Here is a 12,455-nt window from a genome sequence, read left to right as displayed (position 1 = left end):
AAGCATAATTACATTTTTCTTTCAGTGTAATTCAGTTCTAATCAAAGTGGTAGGAAAAACCTGCATGTTAGGCTATGCACAGATCTCAATGAATTACATTGCCCCATGTTTTCAGTAACTGAATAACAGTAACTGAAATCAATTCTTGAAGCGTATTGAAAGCATAAAAAATGCAATAGTGAGACCAGCAGCTTTCATGAGGATGAACAGATGTGATGTGCTGATAGTACGTAGCAGAAGGATTCCCTGGCATAGATATGGCATCCATGTAACTTCCTTCCTGTACAAATACCTTTTGTACCTTGAAAATTTAACAGTTCCTGGTTTAAATGCTAATTTTTAAAAGTTTGAATATTTTCTTATCTCCAAAACAAAAAGAAAAAACCCACAACACCCAAGAAACCAAAAACCATAACAAAACCCTCTGAGTTATCTTTTTTGTAAGATAATTAATGTTGATAACAGAATTCATATACTTTTAATTGAGAAGACTTCAATGATTAGATTTAATACACGTTCAGTTCTGTGGAGTATTGTTTTCCATTAGATGTTACATTTTTATGGTGGTCTTTTGATTATTTCTGTTAAAGACCAACTCAGTTAACGTATCACTAGAATTATTTCAGTCGTAAATGCCCATCTTTTAATACAAGGAAAAAATTAACTTCAGAAAATTGCTGATGCTATCAGCTGAATACAGTAATACTGATATTTTCACTGTGCTACAGTGCTGTTCAGCGTTGCAGTATTGAGTTTTGTTCAAAATGGAAATGTAACTGAATTATTTTCTGTGACCATAAAATGCTTGAAAATCAGGTAGAATTGCCAAAAATGCAGTGCAAGCACATCTTGCATTGAGGTGAATATTTTTGGTGCATGTTACAATTATTTAAAGACCAACAAGGTTGCTCAACAAACCAATGTAGCTTAAGAACTGTGAAGCTTTGCAGGTCACAGACCATGAAATTGGGTGTAAATTTTACCAGGCTAACTGAAGGCTCCATTTTTTTTTTTGGTGTACAGCTTTTCTTCTCCCAGGAGCTCAATGAGAAGTGAGAAATGGCATCAGGATTTTAGATTTCTGCCTCAGTCACAAACATTGTTTTTCCCAGAAGGAAATTTCCCATTTGATGCTGGAAAGCCCCAGCAATTGTGGAGTTGTACATTTGAATCTCTTCCTATACGGCTTAATACTTAAGAGTGAAATACTAAAAAGTGATTAATTCTAAATCTTAATAGAATCGTTGCTGAAACTGATTGCAAAGGCAAAATAATTTAGGGATAAAACCACCGTGCTTAATATTGTTCTTAAATAAAGCTGTTGTTTCAAATGAAAATGAGTGTTAACTGTTTCAGCTGTCTTGGCTCATCGCACATAGAAATATATGGCATGGTCAGTTCTAAAAACTGGCAGTGTGACCATCAGATGCACAATCAGTGGTCAGGAAAACTCAGTGCTGTAAGTCACCCCTCTACTGTTTTAGTAGCCAAACTACGGGATAAGTCCAAATGAGAATTAGGATAATACTTAAACCTTATTAGAAGGTGCATTAAAATGGAAGTTACAAAGAAGGTCAGACTGCTCTTTCTTTCCGTGTCAGACTACTGCAAACATTTAATAAGTGGCAAGCAAAAAAAGGTCACATCTACATTATAATACCATAGATAAATCAAAGGAATTCTGGTTATTCATTGATAGATGTGTTCAGCCTTTAAAACAAACCGGTTTGTATGCACTCTACTAGTGACAAATATGTAGAGTAGCAGTTTCTACAGTCTGGGTCAGTGTTAAAAGTAGTAACAATGGCTATGCTTTCCAAAAACTCTATTTTTTTTTTCCCCTCCTAACTGCTTTGAGTGAAACTTATTGAAAGTAGATCCTGACAGAACGCTTCTGCTGGAGCACAAAAAATGGCCCATGGTTTCCAATCACCTAGCATGAGGACATTGAACAAGTAATCATTTCCTGCTCTTATTTGTAACTCGCTGCAAGCAACACGAATATCTGTCTTGATCTATGATTACATGTCATCGAGACGGATTGGTATAATTTTCGGGTTGTTTGCATTTTTATCTTCAAAATAGAAAATGGAATAAGTTTTAAAGCCCAAAACTCCCCTCTGAATGAACCTAAACATCTTCAGAGTATGTTTAGAAGCAGTATTAGAGTGTAATGTTTGTTGAAATGGAGGAACGTTTTTAAAAAGTAGCTGTCCTGCAGAAAAGGTGTGAAGAAAATGCATGGCTCATAACCTCAACGTGAACCAATCACCTTACATGGCTGGCAAAACCACATACCCTGCTGGGATTGTATGTAAGGGAAGACTATATGCCAGGCATGTAAAATAATCACTTGCATTCAGCGTTAGTGAAGCTTCAACAGAAGCAGTGTGCAATTTGGGGCACACCAAATGAATAAGTGGCCCTGAGGCAGAACTAGAGGGAGAGAAATAAGGGAAAAGTAACCTATTAGGAAACACTGAGCAGAAGAGTTCTTTTAATCTAGATAAAGGGACTGATAAGAGATGTAGGTCTTCAAAGATGTCTGAAGTTGTTGGAATGAAAGGGTGGTCATCCTGCTGAAGTTTTAAGAAAAGAAGCAATGGATGGAACATCATTGCTTGCCTTAATAGTTAAGGAAAGATACTGCAGTGATGCAAAGTGAAGGAAGGTAGACTGCCTGGAAGGATTGTGCAGCCTTCTGTCCCAGACACTTGAGGGCCGGGGTAAGGAGACAGTGGTGTATTTCACATGTTAGATGAGGCAGATGGAAGAGGAAGGCTGCCTGAAGGTCTTTAACCCTGTCAGTGTATCCTCCGTTTCTTTTAGTTTCTCTATTTGATATTAGCTTGCTTCTTAGGAATTGCGTGCAGTTTGCAAATACTGATTAAAACAGGAGTGCATAAAATATTTCAGTGAGAATCTTTATTCTCTCTTTGAAGATATAGTGATTAATTGCACTGGACAGGTCTTGCCTAGAAATCTCACAACAAGTCCTTCAAAGTGAGATTTTGGATAAGATTTAGTGCTATGCCATGGTCACGCACCCATTTGTCCATGAGAATGAGTTATTCCCTTACTGATGAGACTAAGGGGGTTGGGTGGGGAGGGATTAACTTTCATCTCATGAAGGTATCTTAATGTTGTTTTATTTGTCTTTGCCAGGCACTCAGTGGTGCATGGCTCTTCACGTTTGGCTTAGGATCTCAGCAGCTTTCTCATTTATGTTCGGCTGACATAAGTAAATTGTTGTATTTGAAGGCAAAAGGAAATATGTCTCTACTGGAACAAAAATAAATGACTTTCAAAAGTTGTTTATTAGTAGTTATAATAAATGATCACTGTTTTAAAATAGTTTGTTTTCAAAACTCAATGTAAAAATTGCTGTAAGATTTTTTTTTTCACTTGCATAGCCCAAGGGATTTGAATAAGCACTTTAAGCTTTCATTTTCTCTAAATAATGAAAATTAAATGAAAACTAAATTAAACTGATGTTTGTCTGGATTCCTCCCTTCTGTTTCTAATGATTGCTCATTTTTCTTTGCAAATAAATAGAGTTGTCTAATATGTACTTGGTTTCTCCCAATCTGTCTCTTTGAGCGGTGCTTTTTACTCCAAATGATGGACTTGGGTTGGAACCAGAGGATCTTTAAGGTCCCCTTCAACCTAAGCCATTCTATGACTTGAGACAGATCTGTACAAGAATTCCTGACCCATGTTTTGAATTTTGTTAGTGGACTCAGTTGTTCTTTTGAGAGTCCCCAAAGTGTATGTTTTAGGAGTGTCCACGCTGTCCCTGTACTGCTTTCTGGTAGAACCTCCTCCATGAGATTTCAATATTGATGAGCAGACTTGTTTGGAAAATTCCAGGTTTGAATCCTTGCTTTCACATGTGATGTTGTCTCTCTTCACAGCAATAAATACTGTCTGCAATAAGAATCTTTTTCAAACAGGGCTTTTTCAGAAAAGGGCCTTTGACTCTAGAAAGAGGTGAACTGCTGTGAATGGTTATTCAAGATTGATGGCTGAGATTTTTTGCTAACTTGTGGCTTCTGAAGACTCCTACACGGAATTCTAAATTGTCTGTGGTTATAAACTTCTTCCTGTAAATCCTGAGAGGAAACAAACAAACCCTGAGCATGAATCAAGTTACCTGTTGTTGTTGTTACCTGTTTTGCTAACCAGTTCTGTCTCATCTTTGTGTTTTCTCCTCTGTACCTACCTTGAACTAAGGGTAGAAACTTTTGGGGCAGGAGTTGTTACCCAGTGCTGTGGTGATTAATCATGCAGTGTATTGGAGCCTGGGTGTGAGAATGGCTCCTTGCCCCCATCACAGTCCATGTAGTATTTATTTTTTTTTAAGTTAAAAGCACGAAGAGGATGATATAAGCATTTTTGTAAAGAGTGTTACCAACATGTAAAATATGGTATTTCAGAATGGCATACAATTTACATGAAAAACTTCGATGCTTGTGTGACTTTTCTACTAAAAAATATATTAATTAGACAGATAGCTTCTTAACATCCTAGATACACTGAAGCAGCTTTCATAAAAGAAATGCATATTTTCTTCTTGAATCACTGTGTAGCAAGAGAATGATTTCTGTGGTGGAATTGTCTTTCTTGAATAGCAGTTTGAATTGCTTTAAACTTCAGCATTACCTCTGGATTCGAAGACTTACGTGCCTTGCTTATTTCTGGGACTTTTCTAAAAACAACCAAATTTGATGCTCTGTGGGCCGTGTGCACACAGACTGTGTTTTCTTTATGCTGAAGACCTGCTCACATGGAGTATATGCCTGTATGCAAACAAAGAATAAAGTAAAAAGAAAAAAGATGGGGATGGGGTTGGTGGTGTGGGACACAAGTTCTTTTGCACGTCACTGAGCTGGTACAGCTCAGGTCTGCTCTGTTGAGCTGTAATTGCTGTTGGAAAGTCAATGGCATGTACCTTACCTCTTTGTTCAGCCAAGCTGTAACACCAGGTTCCGTCCTTAACCTGTGCTCCATTTATGTATTCTCCGTGTGGGTTGTACAGCTGCAAAAACCCACGTTGGAGCTTTTCATTGGCCGTAGTAATGAAGTTTCTCAAGGATTTTTTTTTCCAGTTATTACCTTTCACCTGGTTTTGTACAATATGAATTATTACTAGATTGGTATTTAACTGTGGTCTTCAATCTCTTTGAATGTGCTTTATGCCAAAACCTGATAGGCTCAGTAACAGTGAATGTTTGGGTAGATCACGCTTGGATCTCTACAGGAGATACTAGGATTTATTCTCTTAATGTTTAGATAGCCTAAACTTTCTCGCTGGACTACTTTCTTTCTTCAGGTCCAATTAAAGTGGGAAAACAAAGCTAGAGCTGTAACTCGGCCGTATTGCAGTTCTAATGGACAACTGATTAGGACCCCCTCTTTTCTCCAAGAACTACAGTATAAGTAGATATCTAAATCACTCAATTTAAGATAAAATTAAAAAACAAACACAAACTGGTATAAATTTTAAAATTTCATTGTGAATTCTGTTGCTTTCTTCCTCAAAATAAGCAGTGAAGGCTTGATTTATATGCAGCATGTTAGCATTTGAGGAATCTTCTGACTGGAGATACGGAGACTGGGTTATAAGAACTTAACTTTTAGAACAGAAAATAGAGGATGGGGGAATGGATTAAGGAGCGAGTTGTTGTCTTACTAATCAGTTGAGCTCCAGCTCAGTTCTGTAAATCAGCTCTAGTAAAAGAAAGAAGGGGAAGAATCAGTATTTTGCTGTCAAAATAATGGAGAGAGACAGCACTATGGGAATGCTTTCTGGTTTCACACAGCTGTCTGAATTTGGTATACGCTTGTCCATAGGAGTAATTTGGATGATTTATGTCTCCCATATGAAACTGTATGGCAATGTACTTTCTTCATGGAAAATGTGTCTGCAAAGGTGCCTGATGACTCCTGCGCCAGTGCCACGGGCCAAGGGGTGCTGAGCAGCCACGGGTCTGCCTCTTGCCCAGTGCACCAGGGGCAAATACCAGGGGTTCTGTAGCAATGCGGGAGGCTGGAGAGTGCCTGCTCGGGTGGCTGACAGTAAGGCAGCAGCATAGGGAGCACAGTGCTGGAGCACAGCCGCGCTGGGAGGAAATGTGAGGGAGATGCAGTCAGGGAGAGCCCGTGGCTGGGTCCGTGCACAGCTTTACCATGGCAGAGAAACTTGTCATTTTGATCAAAACAAAACTGGTTTAAAACTGGCAAAACAAAGCTTAACTAACTTTTCAGAGACTGTGTTTAGGTTTATCGTGGTATATGTATTGTATATTTATTTTTTTTTCCACAGAAACCTGCTAATATTTTAGTTATGGGTGAAGGTCCTGAGCGAGGAAGAGTAAAAATTGGTATGTTGATATCTTTGATAAGTCCCAGTGTAGCATTTAAGTTAGAATGTTCTGGAGGTGCGGTTGTACCCCCTAAAGTAGTTACTGTCATACTAGTATTTGCTGGAGACATTGTCTAAATGCTGTGTTTGAGTGACTGGCTCCTTGATGTTAGATCCCTGCCCAGTTCTGCCGATGAAATGTGGTAGCCTCACCAATCAAAACTGGAAAATGTCAATATGTTTTGTTTAAATGGGTGTTTGTGTGGGGTGGTGGGTGTTGATGTGGGGGTAAGGAAGAGAGCAAGGGGGGAGAGGAGGAGAAGGAAATGGGGTTCTAAAACTTTTTCCATTTGCCCCTGTAATGTCCTTACATTATCTTGCTGCTGCTTTCAGAATCTAAACAGGAACTATCCACTCCTACTCCTAAAAACCTTAAAACTTTATAATGAAATCAGAGGTGACATCAAGCCTACAACATGTTTTTGAAAGGGCAGACAGGTCTCTTCTAGATAAGCATGAGGGATCCTGAAGTCCAGAAAACACAGGAATTCAGACAAAACATTGACTGAGAACTCCTGCTAAATGCTCCAAATGGGCTGTGACTGGGTAGGAGTGACCCAACACTTCCCCACCACTATAGAGCTTTTTGTGGGAATTACTGTTCAGTGAGGGGATAATTCACAGAACTTCAATTGTTTTAAATTAAAGTAAATAAATACATAAAAACTAACCATAGCCTAACAGTACTAAGCGATATCAGGCTGTACATTAGTGTGGCAGTGCTGTGGGAGCAGGCTGCTAATGCACAGCCTCCTTATATCTGTTATGGTAATACAGCCCCATCAAAAAGGCTTTTTTTTTTTTTTTTTTTTTTTTTAAGATAGTTCATCTTTTTCACTTCCTCTGGCTTTCTTTTATGAGGTGATTCTTCTGCATTGTTGCTCTGTACACTTACTGTTTTGTTTATCTGAACTATAATGTTAATCATTACTGTAAAGGACAGGGCTATAGGATTTCCTGGGAGTGTTTAGTGCTGCTCTAGCTCTGCCCTCCCTTCTTGAAACCTGGGGAATAGATAGGCCAGGGCTGAACACTTCCCCTACCCTGAAAGATTTTAAGGCCCCTCTGAGCTTTAGGGTTGACAGTAGAACTTGAGGTCTTCTGTGTACAAAACAGGGACAGCACAGACAGCGGAAGTGACTATTTCTTCCTACTGCCATATTCTTCATGGAGCAGTTGCTTCCAAAATGGAGAACGTAGGTCATTCTCTGGGCACGTGCAGTTTGAACTGTGGTGGTGGTGTTTGCTGTACACGACTATTTGCTAGTAATTGCACGTAGACCACCCATTTATCTCTTAATGGATAGTTTTGAATTAATTTGGGAATAAGTTTGAACACAACCAAATTTAGTCAGACTGATCATGGACGGGTGAAAGATTCTGTACTATACCACCAGTCCTCTGAGCCATCCATTCCCAGGGGAAGGAGGGTGGGGGACCCTGCATTTCTAAGTGTGTGATCAAAATGTAGATTTTTCTTTCTTATATTCTTAAGGTATTATCATAGCAGGAAAAGAATGCAGAAGTTAAACCCATAACAAGGGCTTCCACTTTTCCAGTGCAACTAATTTCTCTAAAAAATACATAACTGGCATTTAACTTAAAATAACTTTTATAAGCTTTTTGCGTCATTTTGAGTAAAAAAAAATCACTTTCTGCAAACTATTTTCTTCATTTTTTGTAGATGCTAGTGACTTGATCGTATCTGCAGTAATCTATAATTTAGAAAATGGTAAAATGTTTCTCTTTTTAAATGCATTAAAACAATCATAAATAGGAATGTATATGAAAAAGTACTTCAAGTTGACTAGTCGAGTTGGAGACCCATATTACACCGCAGATTCCCCCCAACCAGTGAGCTATAGCAGGTAGTTCCTTTGCCCTCTGAATGGCTGCTCATCTCATTTCAGTCTTTCTCAGCATATGTATATCCCTGCACCAGGGTCCCCGTTCTTGGGATTTGGGGAGCACCGGGTAGACAAGGAGATCTGGTGGGATAAATTGCAAATTTTAGTCTCTGCCCATTTCTTCCTGTGTCGTTTATACTGCTACCTAGCTCAGACAGCTTTCTAGGAAGATACATATATTAACCATTCTAAAAAGCAGTTTTTAATGGTACAATCCCCCAAGCACAGCTTAAAATCACAACCTTAATGGTGTCTAGTACTGTTATGTTGGTGCTGGAAATAACTTCTTGGCAGAATATTGCTAGGGAGGCAGGTGCTGTAGGCTTAGTTGCTTTTTCTGTGAAGGAAAACTTGCTACAGCTAACTTCATGAGTAGGTAGCTTTGTGGCATGCACGTATGTATTATAAATCATTCTAACCTGTGCAGAACGTGCGTTTTGCTCACATGTAAAATGCTTCTTGAAAGACCATGCAGTATAATGGATTATTTTACCGGAGAACATCAGGTAAAATGAGTCAGGATTCACCAGTGTCCTGAGAGAAGTGAATGATACGCTTTTTCAGAACAATGGTTAATTCTTCGTTCTAAATGGCTCGTGTTAGTAATGATTTATAATGATGTACTTTATAGGTGATGGCATCCAGTAACTTCTACAAAAGCTTTAAGAACATGAAATCTGCTGACAGAATTCCTATCTGCTGTAGTCTGTCTTTGTGTTTATTTAGCACAGTGATGGTAGTTCTAACAAAGTAAACTCAATCAGTTCATTATAAAAAAGATACGGTAGTTTTCCTAAAAGACTAAAACACCTCTCTTTGAATTTTGCAGCTGATATGGGCTTTGCCCGATTATTTAATTCACCTCTGAAGCCTTTAGCAGACTTGGATCCAGTAGTTGTAACGTTCTGGTATCGAGCTCCAGAGTTGCTTCTTGGAGCAAGGCATTATACCAAAGCTATTGGTAAGTAACATGGAGGATAACCTGCTGTGCTATTGTTCATGCTTATTGCACCCAGATATTGAATACTGTTAAGTAGTACAAAGGACTGCAGCTGCGTTACTGAGTTCTTGAGGAAACATTTAACTTTGACAAGTTGTTTGTGGTTTCTGGTTAGCTGTAGGAATGAAACATTTCTGGGTTTGGTTCAGAGTGCCCTGCAATGCAGTGTAATGGCTGGCTGTTACTCAAGGACTTCCTAGATGCTGTTAGAATTAATACGTGACAGGGATGCATCTTCAAACTGCTGGTAAAATCCGTGTGGTGATGAAACGCAGTGCGTTAATTTCATTGCACAGGTTTTCATCTGGTTTTATAAATGCATGAAATATACTTGGGAAAGCATAGGATGGAGAGTGTATTGGCTGCACTGAAACTAATCTGTAACAGTGAAGTTTAATGCAGTGTGGCATTTTATTTGCAACTCTACACTTCTGCACCTGTGAAGAAAGTACTGAATTTGCTTGTGAGAAATTAATAATTTTAAGTTTGCTGTTTGATATGTGTTTCTCTTCAGTAGATGGAAGTTGCCAGTAATAGGTTCTGCTCCATCAGGCCTGTGTTTTATCCCATCCTTGGAGGCGTTCAAGGCCAGGTTGGATGGGCCCTGGGCAGCCCAACAGGTGTCAGCCCTGCCCATGGCAAGGGGTTGGAGCTCAGTGATCTTTAAGGTCCCTTCCAACCCATGCCATTCTATGATTCTCTTTCTGTCTTTTTCAAAGCACAGGGTGCCTCAGAATTGCTTGAGGCACTGGGACATGGTCAGTGCCCTGCACCAGGAGGGGCTGTGGGCATGCCCAGACCTGCAGCCTCGCAGAATGCAGTTATTGTGAGGATGGCATTCATTCCATCAGCCTAATGCTGCCAGCTCCGTAGTTCATCTCTCTTACTCACCAGTCTGAGTGGCCATCACTGTGTTGGCCTGTCCCCTTGCCACTGGGCAGTACAAGTCCCCAAAGGCCGGAGCCATGGTAGGCTGTGGCTGGAGGTTGTGGCTGGAGGCCAGGGCACGTGGGGGCAATGTTCACCTCAGTGGAGGGAGTGAGACTCTAACAAAGAGAACTGGGAAGTTTTCCCTCCCCAAGCTGCTCGTTTTTAAAATCTGTGTTAAAGCTTGACAAACGTTTCCGGGGAAACGATTTCCCCTGCAGGGCTCCACTTATTTTGCACAAGCGTGGAGGCTGTGCGTTGGCATATATGTTATTATTTCCATAACCTGAAGTTCTCTCCTCAGACTTCACCATTCTTTTCTCAATATCATGTCAGTGTTTTTGTCAGAGATTTTAATCTTTGACTCAAATGTATTTTCAGCAACTCTGTTAATACCATATATTTCTTTTATTAAATGCACTTTATATATTCTTTTAAACTGCTTTTTTTTGTATGCATGTTCTTTTGCTTTGTTGGCATTTCCTTCTGCTTGCAGCATGTGAGACTGCATGGATAGCCATGGCCTTTAGTACATAATTTTTTTCAGCATTGATAAAAACTGACTGTATGCAAGCACTGAGCAGTGGGATTGTGTTCTCTGCATCATTGGCTTTTGTCCTTGTTCTTGACCTTTTCTTGTTCATTCAAGGTTTGATGTGGCTTTACTATGTGTAACTTATAAACTGCATTTGTATACCAGAAAAAAATGGGGGAAACAGTTCAGAAATTTACACTCTGATTTTGCAGACTGGGACAAAACAGTTAAAAATGACAGTATTTTTGTTTTAAAAAATAATAACAACAGCAACAAAAACTACTGGGGGCGTGGAGAACATTATCCAGAAAGAAAAGCATATATATATATTTTTTTAAAGAATGTTATTTTTTAAACAGAGGGTGAGATGCTTGCACATGGAGCAGTTTTATTCTTTTACTGAAGAGTTGTATAGCTAGCATTTGGCTGGTTTCTGTATTGCTGCTCATATTTTTTTGGGACCTTTCAATATCCAACTCATGTTTTTTAGGGACCTTTTAATATTTATTAAACTGAGGGGCTGATCAGAGAGAGCAGATGTTTTAATGGGAGCAGTGTGACCTGGAGCAGGTGACGTGTTGGTTGGTTTTTCTTCAGTTGTGTTATGTGTGGACAGCTAATCAAATAGCTTCTGTTTGTTTTTTTTTTTTTTTTTTTTTCTTTCTTCTTTATAAATCAAACTCACTTTTACCAGTGTGGTAACTGCACTGAAAAACGAGCAAACAAAAATAAATAAGCAACAGCAATGAGCACACTCACGCACACACGCACACGCACACACACACACACACACACACAAATCACCAGAACAAAACACACAAAATGAACAAAAAAAAAAAAAAAAAACAAAAAACAAAAAACATTAAACTTGTATGATACTTGTGTTACTGAATTATGGACCTGTAGCTAAAAGGGAAAGTCTAGGAAGTGTCGTACAATTTTCCATGCAGAAACCTAATCTCTTGATAAGTGAAGAACTAACATTTTACCTCACCGAGATGCTTTTGGAAAGATTCATTTGATTTCTATTTCTGTTCTCCTCTCTAAAGATATTTGGGCCATAGGGTGTATATTTGCAGAGCTGCTGACATCAGAGCCAATATTCCATTGTCGACAAGAGGATATCAAAACTAGTAATCCTTATCACCATGACCAGCTGGACAGAATATTCAATGTAATGGGATTTCCTGCAGGTACATGTTGTATTTTTTATCGCTGCTGTTCAAAGAAAGATATCTGTATTGTATTTTCTGCATATGAAGGTGGCAGCTGACCAAAGCAACAAAGCTGTTTAAATACAAACTTTGTCATGAGTCACCTAGAATCTAATAGTCGTATCGGATATTCTTCCTGTTATTAATTATATGTTTATCTATGCCTATAAATGTATCAATATTCTATGTTTTTAAAAGATCTTGTTTAATGATGTGTGATTAAAAAGAATATTCAATATTTCTGGATTTCTCCAGGACTGATTTTATGTTTGAAAAGTGACACATGATGGTATAAAGCCAAGAGCAATACCTACATTTTCTGAATATTATGCAGATGCTGTATTAAAGAAGATATTTGGAATTAGAGGAGGGTGTTTCTTTTTTGTTTGTTTGTTTTTCCCTTATAAAAAGGTTATCTTCTGGAGAAATAATCTTTTGTCCAAACCGG

The 12,455-nt window shown here is 38.7% G+C and overlaps 1 protein-coding gene across 6 annotated transcripts in view; it reads left to right on the top strand.

Moving 5' to 3' along the window:
• CDK8 (cyclin dependent kinase 8) overlaps positions 1–12,455 on the top strand; it is a 69,125-nt gene that overhangs the window by 39,664 nt on the left and 17,006 nt on the right. For 5 of the 6 annotated variants that reach the window (XM_015278994.4, XM_046914447.1, XM_004938783.5 and 2 more), the window contains exons 5-7: positions 6,326–6,383; positions 9,161–9,292; positions 11,843–11,986. In XM_015278994.4, the coding sequence (XP_015134480.1) occupies positions 6,326–6,383; positions 9,161–9,292; positions 11,843–11,986 (334 nt within the window). The remainder of the gene's footprint in view (positions 1–6,325; positions 6,384–9,160; positions 9,293–11,842; positions 11,987–12,455) is intronic. The other variant, XM_025146847.2, reaches the window with a different exon arrangement.

Source organism: Gallus gallus, chromosome 1 (genome assembly GCF_016699485.2).
Source record: "Gallus gallus isolate bGalGal1 chromosome 1, bGalGal1.mat.broiler.GRCg7b, whole genome shotgun sequence".
Classification (NCBI taxonomy): Eukaryota; Metazoa; Chordata; class Aves; order Galliformes; family Phasianidae; genus Gallus; species Gallus gallus.
Note: the sequence above shows the minus strand (reverse complement) of the source record. Positions and strands in the feature narration are given on the sequence as shown.